Genomic DNA, 24122 nt, shown 5'->3' on the forward strand with positions numbered 1-24122 from the left:
AACATAAAAAATCATCAGTTATACATGATACAGCAGAAGTTTTGCCCTTTCATTGAGCTTAACTGGTGAATATAACTAAACAACGCTAAACGCAAATACTGAGTTATTATCACACATACAATCTTTAGGCGTTTTGGGCCCCTGAGTGCCTGAGTTTTGGAGGGAAGTTGCCGCCAGCAATTACTCTACTCAATACAGGGCTTTCATAATCAATATGAATAAAGCCAAAAGTACCCTTAACCCTATGAAACCTGAACCTTGGTTTCTTTAAAAAACATGGGAAAAAAGCAATGAGCAACATAAAAGAAATAACCCAATATTTATCCAGAAATAAGTAAAAAGTACTCATGAGTAGTAATTTTGTAACATAATTTTAAATATGTATTTATGATCATATTTTTCCTAGCTTTGTAAAAATAATTTTCTAAATCTGCTATTTCTCGAAATTTGCTGGACATTTCTTACCAAGTTGCTCATTGTCTTTTTTCTCCCCATGTTTTTGAAAGAGATCGCACCGATTTGATCGAGGTTCAAAGGGTTAAATACTGATAAAAGTCTTCTGAAAGACGCACAAGAAAAGTGAGGGCGCTCCAGGTTTCAAAGGGTTAAATGGCAGCCCTTCAGAAACAAATAATGAGAAAAGTTGCACTCTATGGAAAAAACACAAATATTTTCAAACGTTTGGAATGAAGAGCGAGCTGCTGAACGAGTCTTTGCCCTCCTCTTCGTCGTCACCCTTTTGATCCTCCAGAAGTTTATCCAGGAGGTTCGGTGACTCCGGTTGTACCTCTGTATCTTCATCCAGAGACTGGTCTTGTGGCTCAGGGTCCAGCTGGTGTTCTGCACGCTGCGGGAGGTCCAGTATCTGCAGATGAGGCGGATCTACACCCTGAGCCTCCAGCTGAGGGATCATGGTGGTCAAAGACATAGACAGGGGCATGTGGACCAAAGGGGACCCGGGCAGGGCTGCAGAGCCAGGGGCAAACTGGACTCCCGGGTTCGGCACGGTAGAGATGGTGGTGATGGGCTGGGCCCAGGGGAGGTAGGTCAACCCTGAGTCTGAAAGATCCATCTGAGGGAGGGAACCTGGTGCAGGGGCCACAGGGATCGTCTGAAACAACAACAAATACACAAATACTGTCTCATGTTGATCCCAACTAAACTAAAACTAACAAAGACACAAACATTTGCTCAAAACTGCAGTTAAATGGTAGATGGACTGCACCCGTATTGTGTTTTTCAAGTCTTTCAGCCACTCAAAGTGCTTTCACACTACACTTCATATTCACTCATTCACACACACTCACACACTGATGGCCGAGGCTGCTGTTTAAGGTGCTACCTGTTACTCAGTAACCAATCAGGCACACTCACTCACTGATGGGACAGCCTTCAGGAGCAATTTGGGGTTCGGTACCTTGCCCAAGGATTCACAAGGGATTGAACAACAATCATGACAATGACCAAAACGGATTTTCCACTGTCTGTCTGTATTCTTAAGCCTCTGACACACAAAACCGCCTGTCAATGTTGAGCCGTCGAGGAGCGTACGTCGTCCTACCCAGCAAGCAATTTTCAGCTCTAAAAACATTCTGAGAACGGTACAATACAATGTTTTAGTAATGCCTAGTGTTGCCTGACCTTCAGCTGATAATAATAATCAGTCAGGAGTATTTCCACTGCCAGCTCACCCAAGGCTGAAGAGAGCCGAGCGGAGGGCAGTCAACAATCAGGGCCTGCTGGTCGAAGAGGAGAGCAGCAGCAGTCACAGAGAGAGAAACCGTGGAGGCAGCAGGACTCGAGGAAGTAAGCGAGGCTCCCAGTGAAGAGTTCAGCTCGTCTTACGTGTCTCTCTCTGTGTTTCTTCGGGTCATAAACCCCACATAACAAGGGGAGTGACTGCTCTGATTTGGGAAGACTTTAAGTTTGTTAACTCCACTGCCCTTCTCCCTGAACATTAATAAAAACAAGCCTTCGCTGTAACCGCACCCTGCATCTCCTGACCTGATGTCGCTTCCATTGATCAAAGAGGGGTTCTTCCTTTCACACAGGCGCAGGACATATGTTTCGTGGTCAGTTTGGTGTGTTCATGTGAAACTTTTAGGCTGAGACACAGCGAAGTGGCGCCACAACAGGAGTTTTTTAATCGCCGCTATCTCTCCGATGTCGGTGTGGTGTGTCTGGCCTTTTAGTGTGTTTCATTTTTGTTTCACATCTATTAGTTGGCAGGTTTCCATTACAGATTTGTGCAAAACTTAAAGTGATATTTTCGAAAGAACAAACTTGTGGGATGATTGCATTTCTAGTGAGTGATGTTATGAGACTTCTGTCAGGGGTCTATGTGACTTCTCGTTTCGTGATGACATTCCAAAAAACATGGCGATGAATGTTTAAAATATTAGCAGTTATTTTCGGTTAAAGGCGAGGAGAGATGTTCTGCGAGCGATAATGGGAAGGCAAGAACCTTACATGTGGGGGCGGCCACGTATGAGGGATTTCTGGGAGCTGATAGTCCACAATCTCACAGAGGAATTGTGGATTCAAAAATTTCAGACGATGCGCTGAACTTTCTCAGAGTTATGTGATGCAATAACAGCTCTTGTAGCTCCTGCTGCATCATCAGGGAGCCACTTCATACTGACAAGAACATAGCCATAGCATCATGTGACCTAGAAAAGTTTTCCAGTGTCTCCATTGCACTTTTGCAAAATATGGCCTTATTTAATTGCCTGAAATAACAACTCATGCGAGTGTAAAAACGTTTTGTGTGATAAATGGGAGTTTTTTTCGAAATTGCCGCTTACCATTAGTCATATTTTATGCAATTTCAATTTGCGCAAGTTAAAGGGTAACTGAAAACCCGGTTAATGATAAATGGATGGCAAAGAATCTCTTCTTTGTGTCAGTTAACCATCTGTTAACTGTTGGTATCATTATATTAATTACAGGTAGTCAGCTCTGCTTTGATGTAATGTGTAACTCTTGGGCAGTACAGTTGTTTTGCTTCTCAGTGCCAAGCTGCACTTCATCAGGAGGTTGACAGAAAGAAGCAGACTGAAAAAAACTGAGGCTCCAGTCCAGCTCTGCAGCTGCAGGATGTGTCTTTTAGAAACAACACATGATCATTGTGCTCGACACAGATTTAGCTGAACTTCGCATTGCACTCCTGTAACATTGTTGGACTCATGACGGGAAGTTAAAAAATAAATAAATTTAAAATAGTTTACAAAAAGCAGAACTTTAAAGCCTCCAGGAAACCAAATCACAAAAAAAAAAATTCTAATTTAGGGGTCTTACATGAAAAATAAAAAGCATAAAAAATGATCAGACATTAGCCTCAGTCCAAATTTGAAACACTTCCCTTTTAGTTTTTTCACAGTTCCCTGAAGCTGGGTTGATTTGGGCATGTTTATATTCATATCACGCCATATGAATATAAAACCTATCAAAAACTCAAAGTCAGGTGTCAGTTGATACTAATTCAACATGCCAAAATGAAATTCCTCAACGCTCCTTTCAATAGGGTGTGTTCAGAAACACTCACTCTGACTGCGGGAGTGCACTCTGGCACAAACTGGAATTGGAATTGGTAAATTCGGAGCGCTGTTGGAAAGTACCGTTGGGTTATCCAGAGCACTGCACTTTGGGAGTATCAGAGCACATTGTGTGGGAGAAGGAGCAGCAAAGTGCCAAACAGAGTGAATGTGTGATGAACTTAACCGTTTTTTAATTCATGGAGAAACAGAACTCTCCGTGGCTTCACACAGAAGCTCTCTCATTTAGTATAGAGCGTCAGATCGGATTTAGGAACGCAGTCGGTCAGAGGGCAGGAACAGATGGAGCTCCACCACAGCGACTGCTTTGCTCCGTGGCTGTCGTCACTGTTGCCAGATTGGAAATGTTAAACTATCGTACCAGAGGCTAAATAATTATCATATTTTGACAAAAACGATCGTCCGCCAGTCACAATCACAAGAACCAATAGGTTCAATTTATAACTCTAGTAAACAAGGATTTAAACGACTTTTTGACACATCTACGAATCTGCCCATGCCCACTGACTTAGAGGGAAGCTACTTCTCAGTCTACGCGGCTCAGCCCACAGCTTACGTCTTTTTCCAGCAGCCTGACGTAGTTATATGAGATCATGTGAGAAGTGATGCGTAAACACAGATGTAGGAGCCAGGAAATTAGTTAAAATGAGACGTGTAAACTAAACTAAATGCTTATGGGAAGTGTCACAATGGTCAAATGAAGGTACATTACGGCAATATTGGAATTATTGATCGTACAGACGGCAAAGCTGGCTGTCGTGGAGACGAGAGACAGTTGGCAAAGGTGAAATCCGAGAAGGTGTCAATCAAAACGTGATCAGCCGCGCCCACACAGTCTGGAGAAATACTGTTATCCTCAAAATCAGCTGTTGCTGAACTCAGTTTTCTAATAGCTGGGAACTTTTATACTTCATACTTAATGAGACACTGATATAAAATGTGCTTTCTTACTAATGCAAGCCACGTTTCCAGAGGCTTTAAGCATACTTTTACATTCTCTCACTCACCCCAAAGTTGGTGAGCAATGGTGTGTGTGTGTAGGTCAGCATGGTGTAGCTGGGGCACAGAGTCTGCATGTACACATCAGCAGTGAGGGTGGGGGTGGCTGGGTAGGTCAGAGTCTGAGCTGAGGAGTCCTGCTGGTTGTAGTCAGACGAAGACCAGGGCGTTAAAGGGGGCTGCAAGCCGGCGCTGCTGGCAGGTGGTGCAGGTCTCCATCCTGCACACTGCAGCCCTCCATCACAGACTGCAGTCGACGACTCAGCTGGGGAGCCGCCGGCAACATCACAGTCAAACGTGCCTGATTTCGAAAGAGAAGTTTTGAGCGTAAGTCTTCAAAGGCAGGCAGAGACACATGCTCTACTTGCAGAGATGAATTTGGTTTCGGGTAACTCTCAGATGCAGCCGTACCTTGTGTGTATGATGACTGGTTGTTGTGTGTGACCACATCCTAAAGAATAAAAAAGAAATTAAAAAGTGAGTTCAGCATATCAGTAATTTGCAGTGAAACCATAAAAACATGTTGCTGCTGTAAAAGAGTCGACACTGTTATGTTGATATGTAAATATGCAGTATTTACAACTGAACATGTCGAGTCCAGGTGTGAGCAGCAGCTGAGTCGAGATTATAATTAAAGTGTGTTTGTGTGTGTTATAGTTACAGCCAACAGTTTGTTGGTGTATTCATGTACAGGTACAGTCTTGAAGGGTTTGTCTGGTGCAAAATCATCTTTGTTAATTGATTCATGTGTAACTAAAGCTGAATTTTGTGAGTTGCTTTTTTTTTTCATGAACAAACATTTAAAAGAAATATGAAATATGCGTTTCTTTGCAAAAATCCAAACACAAGAAAAGTCCCAAATGATGACAATTTCAGAAGCTTGATTTGGCCTGATACTGGGGCATCATTCATACCCAGCCTTAGCCGAGTTTGGCAACATGACACAGCCCGTCGATCGAGATCATTTTTGACAACAATCTAGAATGGCTGCCGAAATCAGACCAGCTTTTTTGGCCCAATTCTGGGACATAATTCTTTTGAGTCTCGGCCAAGTTGGAATTTAGGACACATCCCGACCACTTTCTTCCATCATGCTGAGTTTGGGCCAATGCTGGGCCAGGCCATTTTTGACAACAGTCCAGTGATGACTTTGTCAGCAGGCGGAATAGGGTCAGTTTATTTGGCGTGATTCTGGGGCAGCATTCATACCCAGCCTTAGCGGAGTCGGGCACCAGGATGTGGCCTGACTTATTTCTTCCAGCATGCTGAGTTTGGGCAGATGTTGGACCACATCATTTTTTTAAATGGGGTGGCAGTGTTGGCAGTAGGATTCAGGTCAGTTTGTTTGGCTCGATTCTGGAGCATCTTGAAACCCGAGTTTTAGCTGTGTCTGGCAATGGGATGTCAGGTTATTTTTGATAACGGCCCAGTGATGTTTGGCGTGTTCTGGAGCATCAATCATACCGAGTCTGACATGAGTCAGGCAACTGGATGCTGCCCAACTTATTCCCTCCAGCGTGCTGAGTTTGGGCCGATGCTGGGCCAGATCATTTTAGCTACCTGGGCCAAAAAAAATGTTTTAAGGCTGGCCAAATGGTTAAGACACAAGTTAAGGCTTGTTTTTCTGTCTTCCATTGGGGCTGAGCTGCCTTTGTAACTGTCACAACTATTTGGATATTGTTAATAACATGTCTGCGATCCCCAAGATTATAGCCTATGTAGAGTTCAGCAAAGAAGGAAACAGTTTAAAGATTGACCAGATTGCGTAAAGGGGATATCATGTTCCCTGAAGGCACAACAGACACATTTGTCTCACAGCAGAAGAGTTTCTTACTGTCAATGAGAGGGTGGAGTCTAGCTGCCCCCACAGATGGACATAGATTAGAAAGACTATTAACAATTGTCTGAACCTACAAAGACCAGACAAATACAACTCTAAAAACCTTACAAAAGATTGGTTCACAGTTGTTTCAAGTCTTACTAAAATACTGACATGCCAATATAAATTTTCGCCGCCCTGGATGCAAAGGTCAGTAAATGGACATGCAAATATTTTAGTTGACAAAAACAATGTCTCAGGTGTATCTTAAGAAACCCTGACTCTATAAATCTATAAAGATCATTTTAAAACCCAGTATACACTGTGCAATTTTGGGCTGTCCCAAATGAAAAATGACACAGTCACTGTCACAGTCATCGATCAAAGACAGCCTGGGATAAATATCTGACAGTGTCAGAAATTTGGGATGTCCATCTCATTGTGTGACTTCTGTTGCGATGTACGTCTACTAACAACCAATAGAAATGCAGCACGAAATAAAGCACTGATCAGCTGCTAAATGCCAGGAGATGCATGAAAAATTCACCTCTTATCTCCGGCCACAAACACGTATACTTTTTCCTTCTGAGCATAGTTTGCACTAAACTTATAAGATTGTGTAAATTTCACAAGGAAGGTCTCCATTAACCCTCAGAGTTATGAGTTGCGCAAATTGACATTGGGATTATAAAATATGTCTCATGGAAACATCAATTTCAATATGCTTACATGAGGCGGTATTTCAAGTGATTAGAAATAGCCATATTTTAACTGCAATGGAAAAGCTTTTTTCACTTTTATAGGTCACATGATGTACAATGAAGAGTAAAGAATCACTAAAAGAGGTGTTATTGTATTGTATAAATTTGAGCTGATTATCCGGAAGATTTGAATCCACAGGTCCTCCGTGAAATAGCTCACATTACACGCCTACGTCTCCTTGGATCAGAAATAATGACAGCTAGCGCGGTGGCTGCAATAGAAATAAACCTGCTAATATTTTGAACATCCATCGTCATGTTTCTTGAAATGTTTCCGCCAGAGGAGAAGTTGCATAATATCACTCAGCGGTAACGCAGTCATCTCATAATTGTGTTTTATCGACATTTTGACACAATTGCTTAACTTTTGCCCATTTCTGTAATGGAAACCAGCCTACTGTTTGCAGGAGGCTTAAAGAATAGGTTCAGATCTGTGTTAAAGGGGAACTTCCCTGCACAGTGCACACCGAGGGACACTACGTCCAGCAGAGAGCTCAAATGAGCCAAGTAACTGCAAGATGCAGCATTTTTATTTATTTGTCTTAATGTTTTTGTCAGTTGTCTGACATTTTATCTGCCTCCCTGCTTCCTGTGTTACCTTTTTGTATGTTTCATGTGCACACTCAGATGTCCATCGTGCAGAACGGTGTGTATATTCTTGAAAGACATCTGTATGCACATATGAAGGAGAGTATTTGCTCTGTATGGGCTCTATACAAGTGAGTGCATAACAAGCAGCGGAACGGTACACAGTCTGCATTGACACAACAGTCAGAGGGAATGAGAGAGGCCGCAGCGGCAGCGACAGTCCTAACTGACAAGTTTTCGGGCGCTGCTTGACACGAGCACGGTGAAAGTGCATCCACACGCCTGCAGTCAGCCAGCAGGGCATGTTCAGAGGCAGCGGGGCATGTGCTGTCAGATGCCTGAGTGACCGCAGAGGCACTGAGGAGCTGGTTAGTGATACGGCTCTGATAGCAGGTGGAGAGTTACAGTGCTCAAAGACTGAACTCGTCTTCTGTCACTTTTACTGAGGAGCTGAGGGTCACAGGACTGAATCAAGAAACATTAACAAGCCGAAAATAAACAACCTTTTCCCTAAAAAAAGGACAGTGAGTTATTTGTCCTGCCAGGGGCTGAGGTATGTTTCAGAGGCTACTTAAAAAAACAAAAAGCAACTCAATATTTTACAGTGGTTAATTTTTTTTAACAGAACATACACTCAGCTCAAAAAAAAAAAAAAAAATTGAACAATTCAATGAAAAATATCCAAAACTCTGAATGACTCTTGAGTTGAGCTAATGCCACAAATAAATCCATACAACACTCATGTTCATTCACATATATGCACAGGTACAGATAAGTACACCATACCTATTACAAACATTTACACACAAGAGACAGACATACAAATGTAAACTCCTTTTGTTTATTTACATGTTTTCTTCTTTTTTCCCCTTTATTTCACATAAAAAACAACTTACTTTGAATTTATCATTATTGTTTTTTTATTATATATGTGTCTGTCTATGTATCTATGTATGCAAACATATGTGCATATGCATGTACTGCCCTTTTGTTAATTAACATTATTACCACTTCCTACAATGATCATACAAATCTCGATCATGCACAACTACAGTAAATCTCCCTATTTTTATGTTCTATATGTAATTAACCTGTACCCATCTGTACCTACACCCTCCCTGTCTGACTGTCATCTCTGTGTCTTTTGTAATTGCAGGTATAAAAAAAAAAAAAAAAGGACAATGAGTTGCTTGTCCTGCACGGGGCTGAGGGAAGGTTCAGTCTTAACATCAATAAAGTTAATACCCTGTGTGGTTATGTACGTGCTGATTGGGTGTGTTTAACTGTAAACTAGGTGCACTTCCACAAAGCACTACGGCAAACACAAGGATCTCAAACCAAAGCTCTCTGGCTAAACAGTAATACCTCGTAAATTTGTCAGCCTGCTTCACATCAGGCTCAGTAGATGTACATAAAAAAAGACCTGCCCTCTGATTTAAATGGGAAAATGTCAGACATTAAACACACATCACAGTGAAAGATGAGTATTAGCAATTACACTTACATCAGAAGATAACAAACAGCTCCACCTATTATGGAGGGATGCTTCATGTTTTTTTTTTCTTTCATATTAAAGGTTGTGCATGAGCGGAGTTTGTTCATGTGTATGTGTGTGTGTGTGTGTGTGTGTGTGTGTGTGTGTGTGTGTGTTTGTGTGCACGTGCAGGAGGTGTAATAAATAGCAAGTGGGAGGGCTCTTTGGCAAGGCTGCAAGTGATTTTGCATAGGGCTGTGTGCCCAGCCCTGGAGCCATGCAGGGAATGGCTGTAACTGTCATGGAAAAACACCTGGATTATATAAGGACAACCCCCCACCCCCACCCCCTACTCGCCAACCCACTCGTTCTGGGATAGGCCCTGGGACCTGACTGCTCACATCCTGATGGCCCCACCGGAGCCCTTTCTTTCAGCTCCCGAATATGCCATCTATAATTTGCTCAATAATGTTCCAGTTAGACTAAAAAACTCCCCACAGAACGATTTCGCTCTGTCCTGTTGTTGCTCGACATTGTCCACTCAACAGGCGTCATCACGCTCTGCAGCGGCATTACTGCTGAAGCAAAAAGGTCAGCCGCCCCACTCATCTCTCCACTCAGTCCTGATGAGAAAAGCATTTTAGCCTGAAGACTTATGGTGATAAATCTCCAGGGTGCATTCTTAGATATGCAACATGTTAACATGGAGCGAAGAGAAAACTGGCAAAATAATGCAAATGCGTTTATCACAGAAACTATTCCAACAAAAGTCATGAACTTAAGTTAACCCTCTAAAACCTAAACATTTTGGCTTAATTTAAACATATATACAAATATTTATGGGGAGAAGCTCAAATGAGCCAAGTAACTGCAAGATGCAGCATTTTTATTTAGTTGTCTTAATGTTTTTGTCAGTTGTCTGACATTTTGTCTGCCTCCCTGCCTCCTGTGTTACCTTTTTGTGTGTTTCATGTGCACACCCAGATGTCCATCGTGCAGAACGGTGTGTATATTCTTGAAAGAAATCTGTATGCACATATGAAGGAGAGTATTTGCTCTGTATGGGCTCTGTACGAGTGAGTGCATAACAAGCAGCGGAACGGTACACAGTCTGCATTGACACAACAGTCAGAGGGAATGAGAGAGGCCGCAGCGACAGCGTCAGCAGCGGAAATTATCCCAAACTACCAAGAAATACGTAGAAAGTTTAAGAAAATTAACTAACAAAAAATTTAATAAATAAAAAAGGAAAGTCTTAAACAATAAAAAACCATAAAAAGACCTGAAAAAGCAAAACCAATTTGCTCAGAGGTCAAAGGTAAAAATACAAGAACACAGGAAGCAGCTCAAGAAAACTGATGTTTATCCAGGTGTCATAGGGTCAAACACCTACCTGTCAGTGTAAGATGAGAAATGTTACTGCTTTTGTTTTTCACACATTTACATTTGTCTGAAACATGAGTCTGAAAATCTCACACAGTGCAGGTTTGAAATAATTGATGAGTCCGACAGCTCTTAATCTTGAATAATTATTGCTCCATACTGTAACTGCTGCTGCAGTTAATCTTATTTGTTTAATGACTTATGTTGCTGTGATAAAGCTACAAGGAAGAAAGGCGGTTATTTATTTGCAAAGGTTTTTTTGGGGAGAAGGATTTTCTTTGGAAAGGGTGGAGGGAAAACCTATATTCCCAAACTTGTGGAAAAGGTTCTGTTGTGTTTAAAATGCATTTGGATGTAAATGTTGCAAAATAATTCAGGCTGTTGATGATATTTTTCTATATTTAAATGTACATTTAGAATCTCACAAAATCAAGTTAAAAAAAAATGTGCAACTGATCACAAAATGTGTTGCTCATCCAAAGTGAAGTCACATGATGATAAAAAGCATCATGAATGTGTGTTATTGTCCTGTGTCTTGGTGTGCTCACCGCAGCAGGGGGCGCTGACTTGGTGCTGTGCAGCAGCTCCAGACTTCTCTTCCTCCTCAGCAGCTCTTTGACCGGGTCTCTGACTCGAACACCTTGGTACGGTCTGGACCTGACCAGGCCTGATGGTGGCGCTGGAGAGGAGGCGAGAGAAAAACAGAGTCATTTGATGGGCCTGCTTATTAAAACTGACAGCATGTGGAATAATAGTGACTTCTCATTTTAAACCAAGAGATAAACATAAACATGTTGCTACATGGGCTACTTCTTAACGTGTGTCACAACAATAAGAAAGAAAATATGGAAACTCCCTTTTACCTGCAGAGATGGGCAGTATATTAGATGTTTAATACCTTTTCAGTATGTTTTTAATTTGTATTTTGCCAGACACAAAAAAATAAAATGTAATTTAAAAAAAAAAAAATAATTAATTAAAACATTTCAGGAGCTTGTATTTGTGTATTTGTGATGCATAAAATATGTTGTTTAATATGTCATTTTATTCCAAATAAGACACATCTGTAGAAAAATAAAATACATGTAGCCCAACATGTAGCCCAATCAGCAGTGCCAAACCACATATTCAGTGCCCTGGGCAAGCAAAACAAAAAAGGAACTAAAACATTATTATTATTATTATTTTATTTTATTTTATTTTTTTCACAATTATCTATTTTCTTTATTAATTGTGTTTGTTGCTACCAAATATAAGAGCTGCTAAAAATTAACAGAAATAGCTCACAAACAATATTAATAAATAATAATTATTTTTCAAAATTACAAAAAAAAAAGCAGTTTTAAGAAGTAATTTCCTTGTACTTTCCCGGAATTTTAATGTATTTTTTTTAATATATATTTTGCTAATTTTCAGGTAATCTCCTTGTAATTATTTACTAATTTCTTGCTAATATTTGGGTCATTCTTTCTTAAAGTGTTCATTGCCCTCTTCCCATGTTTTTAGAGAAACCATGCCAATTTGTTCAGGTTTTTAAAGGGTTAATCACTGTCTGACATCTACCAAAACATTATATTCCAGTAATATTTAGTCAGTTGTGGTTATTGTTGATTTAAGAACGAGTACCCTCTTTAGTAGATTTTCTGTATTTATACACTTGTATTCATTTGAATATTTCGCTGATAAACATCAGGATTCAGTGTCCTCTGGAGCCACACTGACAGAGACTTCAGGCTATACAGTCTCCCGACACTCCAAATGTTTAAAACCAATGACTCCCTGCAAGTATAAGCATGAGGAGAAATCTGACCTGACAGAGAGGGCCTCTTCTGAATAAACTCAAGGCAACAGCACATGTGAAACTGTAGACAATGCCATCAGTCACTACGACCCGAGGATATAAAGCCATTGAGAGAAATGGTAAATGGGATACCATTTCTCTGCAGATGGAGGGCGACCTTCGTACATGCACCTAAACGCTCTTAATTCCAGTTAGAAAGGCGGTGTGTCACGACTGACTTGGTACCTTCAAGTTCAAAATCCCATCCCGACATCAGATTCTGTTCATTTGATACCAGAGTACAGTATTCTGTATAAAATAAACAGAATATGATCTGAGCATCAATCTCCCAAATCTCCCTGCCTCAAATTGAAAGACATCTACTATCATATAATAAAACCTGCTCTGTAAATTAATGTCAAAATATTAGTACTTTATATAATAATATTAGTATTTTTTGTATTATTAGTATTAAAAATATTAATAAATGATTATAAAAAGCCTAAATATCTTTAGCCTGTGTTAACCACACAGACTTTATTTAAGGCATTTTACCAAAAACCCTTTCAAGAACCCCAGAGACTTTAAGGGATTTCAGCATTTTAGGACTCATACTTCACCACATTTATTGCTAACAATGGCTAACCTGCTGTGATTTCAATGCAGACGTCCAGCACACTCCCACTTGTGCTACTGGGACGCAGTCAACTCATGCGATGTCACTCTCACTTCCGATCTCGGACTTTCGATGTAGCTGGAACGCACAATAGTATCTATCTGCAGGCTTGCAGATAGATACTATTGTATCTATCAAAATATTATTTAAGAAGTACCACTAAAATATTACTTTATAAAGTATACACTTGGCCTCTGAGCGTAAGTACTAAATATGAATTAACTTTAATCAATGAGACACAAATACTGGGGAATTGAACAGAAAAATGTACAACATCTAGCCACGCGAAATTGTGTAACAATAACGTTAAACTAACTATGACAGTACCGTTATAAAAGGCACTAACGTTAACATATACTTTAGCTAACATAAGCCTACTAGTTAGCTGCTCTAGACATTTTAGGCTTTACTATTTAATGTAAGCTGATAACTTAAGACAGATAATGACTTGCTTTTATCTTAGGAAATTTATATAGGTTACCGGAAATAATAAGCTAATTAACATTATAGTACTAAATCAATTAATAAGCTGGTCTTGGCAAAATGAAGCCATGTCCTCGTTGAATTACTTTGAACTATTGTCCCCAAATTTAGTCTCATTTAAAACAAATTTAACTTACACAGTCCATCTTCATGTGTCGAGTGAAAACAAAGCCCATATCCTGCACATGGACGTAAAAACGACATCTGCGGTCCGATACACCCTCACAGAACACGCACCATTTCTAACCGTAGAGCTGTTACTTTGCAGTCGGCCATCTTGCTGGCCCTGCCTCAGAGATGTTTCCCCGCCATGCCCGGGCTCTGTGTTGGCCATGAACGTTTGCATGTTGTTTAAACTCAGATTGCTGTCCTGACTGAGGGCGCAGATATTCGAACTTCGGTGGTGAGTAAAGAAAAGTCCGCCAGCTGTCGATGCGAGCATGTAGAAATTTAAGAGTGGGAAGTTAGCTAGCTGGTAAGCTAGCATTAGCCGCGATGCTAACGGGTGTAATGTTAAAACTCCATAAGCCTATGCTAATAGCATTAGCATTTAGAGAGCGGGAAAAATGTAGCTATCAAGCCATTATTTTGTCGTGTGTTAAAACTGTGGTACAGTGAAGGCTTTGTTGGTCAAAGTGTGTATTTAAGTTACTGAGAATGAGTTTAATGCAAGTTTTGATGAATTTTGGTTTCTATTTTGTTAGTATTACTCTAATGCAGTAGAGTTTAGTTCCCCCACACAGAGTTTCAGCAGTTTACAAAATAGTAATTGAAGTAAAATGCCATAATGTGCCTTTTATAGGAAAATTATTAACTGTAAATTGATGAGATTACCTCTAACCTTAAAACACGGTAATTAATATTGTGAATATTGTTGAATTTGTTAAATAGTGAGCATTTAGAGTAACTTTGCAATAGGGGTCTTATTAACTACTATGATTGCTATAGGTATCGACCCTGAAAAACCAATATTGATCGACCCCTACTTTGTAGTATATTTGAGTCTGAGAAACAATAATTTTGTTGGGTTAATTAACTGGGTTATTTTAAAATCTTAAATTGAAACAAAGGTTATACTGATACTTGTTGAAGTGAAATGCTTAAAGTAAAGTGTAGCTTAAATTGATAATGATGTGTAGGTGTAACTTATTATGGATGTGTGACCTTTCTACAGGTCAGGTTTTGGTAAAAAAAGACGGGTTTTTGGACCAATCCAGCACCCAGAGAAGCATCCAGTGAAGAGAGCACCCATTGAAGAACAAAGTTTCCAGTTATTCCAGTTAACTGGATGGCGAGCCAATTTACCAGATCTTGAGAGTGATTGTAAAGACTATTTCATCTAAGGATTGACGTCCTTCGGCACTTCACGGTACGGTAGGATAGATAAAAAAGACACACACACACACACACACACACACACACACATTTGGATTGGACCCCAACCATTGATCCAAAAGGACAGGACTCAGACACTTGGGTGGGGGAGGTGGGGAGGGGAGGTTCATGCACGCACTTTTAAATTTTAGTTGTGACTTTTTATTGGTAAATTGTGTGCTGTGCACTTAACCTAAAGAAATGTTGTTCATCACATGAATATTCTGCACATTTAGCCTCGTTTTGGGCATCTTTAATGACAGTCAGACCTCAGGATCCAGGCGTCCGAGTCCATGTTCCTGGTCCACCTTAACACGTTCTATTAACCACGGTCACACAAACGTAAATCGAGCCCTCACTATGGTGGCATTAATGTTTGTCTGAAAAAGTCTGAAAAAGAGGAGGAGAATGTGGACGCAGTCATGGCTGGGAAAAGAGGCCGACTTGGCGTGCCAATTTTGTGACGAGAGCTCGAAGTATTTGTTAGCATCTACTAGCATTTTGTAGCGTTGCGCTGCTGGTCAGTGCATCATTTTATATGCTGCATCTCTAATGGTTGGTTAGTATATGTAGGTCATTACAGCAGTCACACAGTCATCCCAACTCCTATACTACATGACTTTAGAAATGTTGATGTGATATGTATGAAATGCACTAATATGTATTTGTGGTTTGCAGAAACGTACACGCTAAATTAAATGTGTATGAACTATTTATTTTCAAGCAAACCTGCATTTTAAGTTAAGACCATCAGCATGCTAATATAATCAGCACTAAACACAATGTAACTAATGCCCCTTTTCCACTAAAATAATGTGCGCATAGGTGAGTTTTTTTAACACAGGTAAAACCCACTAAAAATACGTTATGGACTCCCTTTCCTACTGTCAGCAGACAAGTATGTCCTCATATGTGTGTTATATGCAATAATGGAAACATGTCAGTTTCAAAAAAATATATCACAAAGTTTTCAGTGCTAGCATGAGGTGGTATTTCAGGCGATTTGAAAAAAAAAGCCATATTTCTCAAAACTGCAATGGAAGCTTTTTTTTTGGCTTTTATAGGTCACATGATACTTGTCATTAGGACCTGGCTTCCTCTGGCATGATGCATAAGGCGCTACAAGAGGTGTTATTGCATGCATAACTCTTTTCAAAAGTTTAGCGGATCATCCGGAAATTTTGAATTTTACAATATCTCCTCCTCCTGGAATGTTATTGCAAGAGGAGAAGTTGCAGAAAATCACTCAGTGGAAACACAGTTAGTTTTGCAGTTATAGGATTACTTGCTAATCAGGAGCTATTGGGTACACCTGTGATGTTCTCCTCAGCTGCTGGTAATCAGCCGGGCTGGGAGGTAATAGAGGGACGTTGGCTTTTCCTGCTCAGTTGGTTGTGTGTCTCCAGAGAGTCAACACACTCAGTTGGCTTTCTGTGTTTTTTTTTTTTTTTTTTTTTTTTTTTTTTGTTTTGTGTGGAAATCTGAGTTGAGTGTGTGTTGGAAGTGTGTGATTCTTCTTCTGGACATTCATTTTGCAATTTAGACATGCAAATAGTGGGTTTTTAAAGTAATGTATCTTGATTTCAACATAAATGTGTCATCTGTGTCAGTTAAAGGGGAACAGAAGAGCCTGCACATTTGTTGCTTTGGGATTATTATAGTATATGCGTAAGACTGTTTTGGGTTCTGACTATAATTGCAGAGACATGAGCAGCTTCCAGCAGATGTTGAAATGAAAATTAGGCTCTTGATCCCTCACACATACTGTACACATTAACGTCAACGTTAAAGTGACAGATTAATAATGCAGGGTCAAAAGTTCAGTAAGCACAGGCATTTTAGTTTCTGCTGCAAAGCTACAGAAGGTTTTTATGAAAAATCCACCTTTGTCCTTTGGGACATTACGAAAGTCAGATTGTTTCGGGGCGGAGTGTCCCATTTCGAATTTTAACCCTTTAACATCTGGATCAACGTGTGCTGCTGTCAGACGCTTTCACAAGCATTTAAACCACTGACAGCTAAGAAAATTGGCTTGATTTCTTTCAGTAACACAGGAAAAAACATTACAACATCAGCAGGGAATGTCCCACAGACTGTAAAAAATTAGCAGGGGGATTATTCGATAGGAACAAAATCAGGGGGGGAAATATCCAGGAAACTGCAGTTATAATTATATATTTATGTTATCGGGGAAAAAAACAAATAAAATTTTAACATTCTTTAGAGGTCTTTTTTTAACTTCAATTTCTCTTGCTTAATTTCAGGTAATTTTCTTGTAACTTTTTTAACAGTTTTTCTTGCTAATTTTTGGGGGGCAATTCCTTCTTAAGGTGCCCATCACCTTTTTTCACTATATTTTAAGAAATGTAGCCAATTTGCTCATGTTTCAAAGGGTTAAAGTTAGGGGTGTGAATCTTTCAGTATCTCACGATTCGATTCAATTTCGATCCTTGGGGTCATAATTTGATTCAGAATCGATTCTCAATTCAAAACGATTTCCCATTTTAAATCGATTCTCAATTCAAAATATAGGAGGTGTAATTTCGGGATCTACTCCAGTCTGTTTTGCCAGTGGAATATTATGTTATGAAAGCAAAGTGTGTGTGAAATTATGGAGGTTTTATTATGTACACGCTTTTTTTTTTTGTTGTAGAAAACCTTTCTCCCAAGTGTTGGGAATCAGAAAGTAAAAAAATAAACATTGTAATTATTACAGTTCAAAGAACGGACACACTTTTCCAAAAAAAAGTCAGATCCTTTTTTTGCAGTTGTTTGTGTATCCCATTATCTGTGCCCTTCTGCAAAGCAGCTGCTGTCTGTGATGCTGCAGAGCACATCACACTCCTGACACTTCAGAGAGGGCCCTGATTCTCCTGCCTGCTCTGACACAACACAGAGTTTACATCCATATGAGGCCCTGCTGCCTGTTACACTGTCTCCTGATATAACCTTATTATTATTATTATTATTATTATTATTATTACATTATTAGAATAGAATAGAATAGAATAGAATATTCCTTTATTGATCTCCCATTGGGGGAAAATTCCAAATGTTACAGCAGCATGAAAAAAGAAAAGTGAAATGTAACAAAGAAAATAACAATAACAAATAACAATAAATAAGTAATAAAATAAGTATGTACATAGAGGAAATAAGGTATGTACACATAATAATAATTAAGTAATAGAATAGTATGTACACAAAAGATGGATTAGAGAATATATAATAATTATATTATTATTATAGGGGCTACCAGCGTTTTATTCTAATACACGAGGCGCTACCAATAACAGAGCGATAGATACAGCAGGATTAGACCAATCACAGTGCAGTTTGCCCCAGATGACGTGTATCTTACGTAAGCGGATACAAAGCGTCCGATCGTCTTCCGATTGGACAAGACCAAAACAAACCTCTGCCCCCTCTCCAAAGGAACCATGGGAAATCAATATGGCGTTTAGCATCGATGCTAATGTGCTTTTATCATCGAAATATGGATAAAAAACGGACGGAAAACACCCAACATCGGATCTATCATGATGGATTTATTGAACAAGGTCCCGTAAAAACACCCGATTTTTCCCAGGCTGGATACTGAGGCTTCTGAAAGAGCTGCGATGCACCGGAGTTTCCCTCTGAACGGCACAGACGGCAGCTTTCACCGCCGAAAAAAGTAAGACAAACGGTCGTAAAGACTTTTCTAAATGATAAACATTTTAGAGGGTAAAGAATAACCGGTGTTTAGGATTTAGAATCGATTCTAAATCGTTACAAACGAGAATCGAGATTCTTACGTGAATCGATTTTTTACTCCAACCCCAGTTAAAGTGCCTCGCTATGTGATGTTATAGTGGCAAATATCCACCAATAGAAACTGACGTTAACGAAAATTAATACAACTCGATTTCTCTTTCCGTGGATTTGGCAACATCGTGTGACGATTAGGTCAAACGCGATTTAATAATCATCACAACTGCTTCATTTGACGCGAACTTCCTCGCTGAGTGTAAGGATGGGATGGCGGAGGTACAGTTGAACCGGTGGTAAGCCGGTGTTGGTGTTCAGTTTAGCCGGTACAAACAAAATGATGTGTTGGCAAAGGTAATATGGTGTTTTTACGGCAGTGTGGTTCAGCATTCCTCAATCTTTAGTTGTGTGCTCTGTTTGTTGAGTCACCCCGCAGTGAGTCAGTACAGACAGCTCACTGCTACTGGCAACAGCTTGGTTTTGGTAACTGACAAGTGGAGCTACGGAGAAAACAAGAAAACCCCCTGCATGCATGAGAAAGCCCAAATGAAACGTTTAAATCTCAGTCATGCGTGCTGGATTATTGTTCAGCCAGAGGAGGTGTATAGACATGATCCAAAAAAAATGTTTGGGCTGAAATTCAGCCAAAGTTTTCACCAAACTGATATTTAGCAATGGTCCTCTTAATATTTTTTTTTCCTTAGCAAACTTTTACTGAAGAAATGAGAGAACACAAAACCTTTGGTGTGACTTGGTGTTTTTCAAAAGCACAGGAATAAAGGCAATGAGCAACTTGGTAAGAAATCTTTACAGTTAAAAAAAAGTTAAAAGAAAAAAGAAAGCTAATGAAAACAATATATTTATAATTGTAATTACATATTTAAAATTGATACTCCGACTATTTTACATTTCCAAGCACTTTTACAAAATCTTTTTTTGTGTTGTTTGGGGCATTTTTGTTTTATATATTTTCAGTATTTTTCTTGTATTTTTTGTTAATTTTTTGCTAATTTTGGGTCCTTTTTTATTGCTTATTGCATTCGTTCCATACTTTTGAAGGAAATCTAGACAAATTTCTCAGGTTTCAAAGGATTAAAAGATGAATTCTTGTGGCTATAATAAGGAATGCACCTTTGCAACTCCAGAGATTAGCATCATATTGCTTGAGGCACCTGTCTCTTGTTTGTGCTGAAATTATTATTCATTGGTGGAATGTAACCAAGTAAATTTACATCAGTACTTTGCATAAGTACAAATTTGAGGTACTTGTATTTCTACTTTTTTGTACTTGAGTACTTCTTGTCATGCCACTTCATGCATAAAAACATGAGAAGAATTTGTAAAATATGATATTTTGTTATATATTAAAATACCCAAACATTTGCAGCTGAACAGTTAGTTGATTAATGAAATACTCAGTTAACACAATATTAATAGGCAACTAGTTTAATAACCATTATCTTAATTTTCTTTTTTTTAAATCATTGTGAGTCGTTTTTTGTTGTTGTTTGTTTTTTTTTTTTATTAGATTTTAACTTAAGTAACATTTTTTATCAGAGTATTTTGACAATGTGGTGTTAGTACTTTTACTTAAGTGAAGGATCTGAATACTTTCTACACCATTGCAGTAGATGAACATATGTAAAAGATATTAGTTATCAACTGAATCTGGAGGAACAATGACTGATGAGGACTTTTGACTTTTCCTGCTCAGAATTTCCTTCCAGTTTTTCCTTCCAGTGTGTCCTGTGAAAGTAGCTCCCATCACTCCCAGTGACAGAGGAGCGTGACCTGTGGTCCACTCTGCTGCTGTTTCTGCCCTCCTTAACCTCAGGCTGAGAGAGGTCTGATTCCTGTCTGCAGCTGATTCATTTGTCTGCACAGGTCAAAGAGTGTCAGTGGCCTTACTAGACAATCTGAGTGGTGTGATGAAGTACAAATACAGACAAGTCCATGATGCTTTCCAGAAACAGGGACTGGAAGTACAGCTGACTGTCTGCTGCCACACCACTCAGTTACTGTTGCTGCACCTGGAAAGGTTTCTGTTCTTGCATGATACATATGCATTTTGCAGAAACACCAGCAGATGTACTGCTCAAATGTTTCAAATGGGTCCTTGCACAGCCCCCCTAAGGGTCATGGTGAGATTTGCATTGCCTCACTATATATTGTGCAAGCTCTCACCGACACTTTGGTCTTACATTTCAATACATTTTTTCTTCCATTCATTTGCCAAATGTAATTTTTGCGTCTCCAAGCACAATGAATGAATTTAACATTGAACTGGGCATTAAGTTTGCTGAGTTGTACCACTGGTCGATAGGCATTGTAAAGTGTAAACTTAAATAAATTGCCAATGACTAATACCAAAGCTCATTCATGGACAATGCGTGCCTGTGGGCTACTGTAGAAGCTGTTCTGTGCACAGCAGCTGTTTTACAAAGAATGATGCTACTACTGGAAGTGTTTAGATAGAAAAATATCATAATCTAGCACTTTCTATCTCCTATCTAATTTTAAAAAACTTTTTTTATTGTGATGAGTGTGCCTGATTGGAAGCTCTGGTTACAAAGAGTGTGAATGCAAACTTAAATAAATAAATGTCAGTATTTCTTTAGTATTTTCATCTCTCTCTGTTTTAAACAATCACACATGAATACACACACAGAGACAAACAATCACCACGGCACATGCACAAAAAAGAGGAAGCTCCACAGCTGTGCTCTGTTTTACTGAGGTGCAGGCCTGCTGCCATTTTGCATATCAAGATTACAGCCCAATAGCAACGCACAGCCAACATCCAAATGCCCATCTTCCTCTTTCCAAAAGAGTCCGACACTGCAGCATCAGTGCTGATCTTACACAGCTCACAGGAAAACTTGTCATATTGTTCTTTTCACGTGTTGGACGTCTTCCAAAGAAAACACACCAAAAAAAACCCCATTTGTGAACGTCTAAGTCAATGTTTTTAAAGGACATACGTTATGGGTACTGGGCACAGCCGTCTGTTAGTTTTACATCTCTGATTAGCAAACCGTCAAATAAAAGGACAACTCATAACAATTGGTCCAAAATACAGCAGCAAAAAATCAGACAAGTTAAGCTGAATCTACTTATATCAACAACAACCTCTGGTCTACAATATCTACCCACATCATTATTCTTAAAAACGTAATAATTACTCTAAAAACGTTTAATGCATTGCAAAGCAGTCGTACAGGAATGCATTGCATTGCACATCACATTATGTTTAAATTGTTATGTTTACCTCATTTAAGTGACAGGAAAAGCAATGTACACAAAGGTGAAACCCACATTTGAACAATTCAGTATTTACTTTAAATTTTAAAAACCTTCTGCGGCTCTTTTACCTCAATAAATGACATGTTGATTTAAAGTTATTACTTAAATCAATAGATTAATTTTATATAAAAGGATAATCAGGTTGGAAGAAGTGAGTATTTCTCTACAGTTGCTGTGTATCATTTAAATAAAATGGCAATGACATGTTGTACTTACATTTCTCCCAGTGCATACTGCTTATCTGGATTATATCATAGAGTTAAACTGAAGAAAATCAAAGTGGCGGGTTGTCTGACGTGCTTTATAACAGCCTGAAGCTGGCTATCAATCCCCCTGGGATGTCACAGCTCTCTAAACACGAATCTCCCTCTTGCATCTAGTTTCAGTGCTGATACTATTCAGTTGAATCATAACTACAGGAGATAAAACTTTTTTTTTTTAAAGAGAGAAATAACAAGGCAGGGCTAAGGCCAAAATGAAACAGAAATTAAGACGGCTAACATTTTTGAGAATGGCACAAATACACTCAAATGCATCACAGACAATCAAGTAAAATATTACTGATGCAAATAATGTTTTTGTATGTCTGTGACTGACTTCCCTCCAAGACTTCTTCCTCAAGTTACACAGAAGTTAAGTTTGTCTCAGCGAAATTAAACATTAGACTGTGACCTTCATCAGAAGTAGAAAAATAAAAATAAAAAAAAGACCTCATTCAAACAGCACTATAAAAGCTATTTATTTCAGAATAAAAATTGGCACATTTAAATATATTTTACTCAGTCAATTTGTTGTTGAATTACCATGATACTGCTGTTATGGTCTTGTTTCATATTGGAAGGAATATATAAGCATTTTGGCAAATGTGCTTATTTGCTTTGTTTGAGAAAGTCAGATGTAGATTGAAGAAGACTGCTGTAGTCTTGTGTCTGTGTGTTTATTGAGTTGGGTTTATGGTTTCCTGGTTTAAAGACTGGAAGCGGGAAACAGCTAGCTTGCTATGTCCACAGTTCAAAAATACACCTGTGAAGTTCACTTTATATCTTGCTTGTTTAATTCGTACCCATTCCACGATTAAAAAGAAACATTGCAGTTGTTGCTGAGGTTTTATGGGGTGTTTCATGTTTGAACTCTTTCTTAAAGCCATGTGCAGTGACTGTGTATAGATTTCCAGCTCGTTCTCATTCGTAACATGGTACCTGTCAGTGTCTGTCAGTGACCTTCTGTGTCTACTTATGGCGTTTTAGGTATCCTTCTGCGTCAATTGCACGTTGTGAGATGACCAGAGAAGTCCTCATGTTTACACAACAGCACATGGCAACCAACGCTGACCATCACTATGGTTACGGTTAGGCAATAAAGTCAATCCAATGAAAGTCGGTTGTTTGTGGGACCAATCCACCTCCCCTTCCGCCTGCCTTAAAACGCACTCACACTCCTTATATTATGTCATTACCGGCAGTGTTATTACTGTCCAAGTATGTTCTCATCTGACGCCGTCCGGCTGCGTTCCAGTTCAATGCGTCACGCACGTACGCCAAAAGCACTGACAGAGCAGAAGCTTTTGACGAGTTTGGAGTGAGAACAGGCTGAGATTTCTGAAGGTTCGGCATCACAGTGAGGCTGCAAGGTTTGGTACCATGATGCTTTTCACCACTGTTGGCCAATGCTCACTGGCTACTATAGAGTGCTGAACTGAGTTTAAAACTCTTTTCATCACCTACAAAGCAATACACTAGCTGCCCCCACAGTTCAATTTCGGAATTATTGTGTCCCCTAGCCACAGAAAGATCGCTGACATCTTAAGACCAAGGCCTACTGACCAAAAAATCGAGCAAAAGGGTAATGCACTTTCATCACGATCACTACAATGTGATCGTGAGCTTAAGAGGCGTTGGAAGGTGTACTTTTACACTTTTGACAGTTAGGTCGGCTGTTTTACCCTGCTTTAATTGTTAATTTAGGCTAACTACCTCCTTGCCCTGCCTTTTAAAAGCTGAACACTCTGATTCACAATGCCAAACATGTCAGAACCATTTGAAATATTTCAATATGGTTGTGCCGGTCACAAAAGATGACCTGATAAGACGTGAAAGTGCATAACTGGGGCTTGTTCAGGAAGTGCTTTGTTCATAATCAGCACCATTTTTAAGTGAATCCTGAATTCACTATGGGAGA

General features: G+C 39.3%; 1 protein-coding gene across 1 annotated transcript; it reads right to left on the reverse strand.

Moving 5' to 3' along the window:
* Positions 1–475: 475 nt before the first annotated feature.
* LOC121943647 (POU domain class 2-associating factor 1) lies at positions 476–22234 on the reverse strand. The gene is made up of 5 exons (XM_042487222.1): positions 22161–22234; positions 11127–11257; positions 4965–5004; positions 4562–4854; positions 476–1111 (listed from the first exon to the last, which is right to left on the reverse strand). The coding sequence occupies exons 1-5, from the start codon at positions 22174–22176 to the stop codon at positions 674–676; spliced, it is 918 nt and encodes a 305-aa protein (XP_042343156.1). The 5' UTR covers positions 22177–22234; the 3' UTR covers positions 476–673.
* Between the last annotated feature and the right edge of the window lie 1888 nt (positions 22235–24122).

This window comes from Plectropomus leopardus, chromosome 5 (genome assembly GCF_008729295.1).
Source record: "Plectropomus leopardus isolate mb chromosome 5, YSFRI_Pleo_2.0, whole genome shotgun sequence".
In the NCBI taxonomy this organism is placed as follows: Eukaryota; Metazoa; Chordata; class Actinopteri; order Perciformes; family Serranidae; genus Plectropomus; species Plectropomus leopardus.

Coding starts and splice junctions, on each gene's coding strand:
- LOC121943647 (XM_042487222.1), bottom strand. Junction 5,005..11,126: donor AGTCAGCGCCCCCTGCTGCG/GTGAGCACACCA, acceptor TTTATTCTTTAG/GATGTGGTCACACACAACAA. Junction 1,112..4,561: donor CATTGCTCACCAACTTTGGG/GTGAGTGAGAGA, acceptor TTGTTGTTTCAG/ACGATCCCTGTGGCCCCTGC.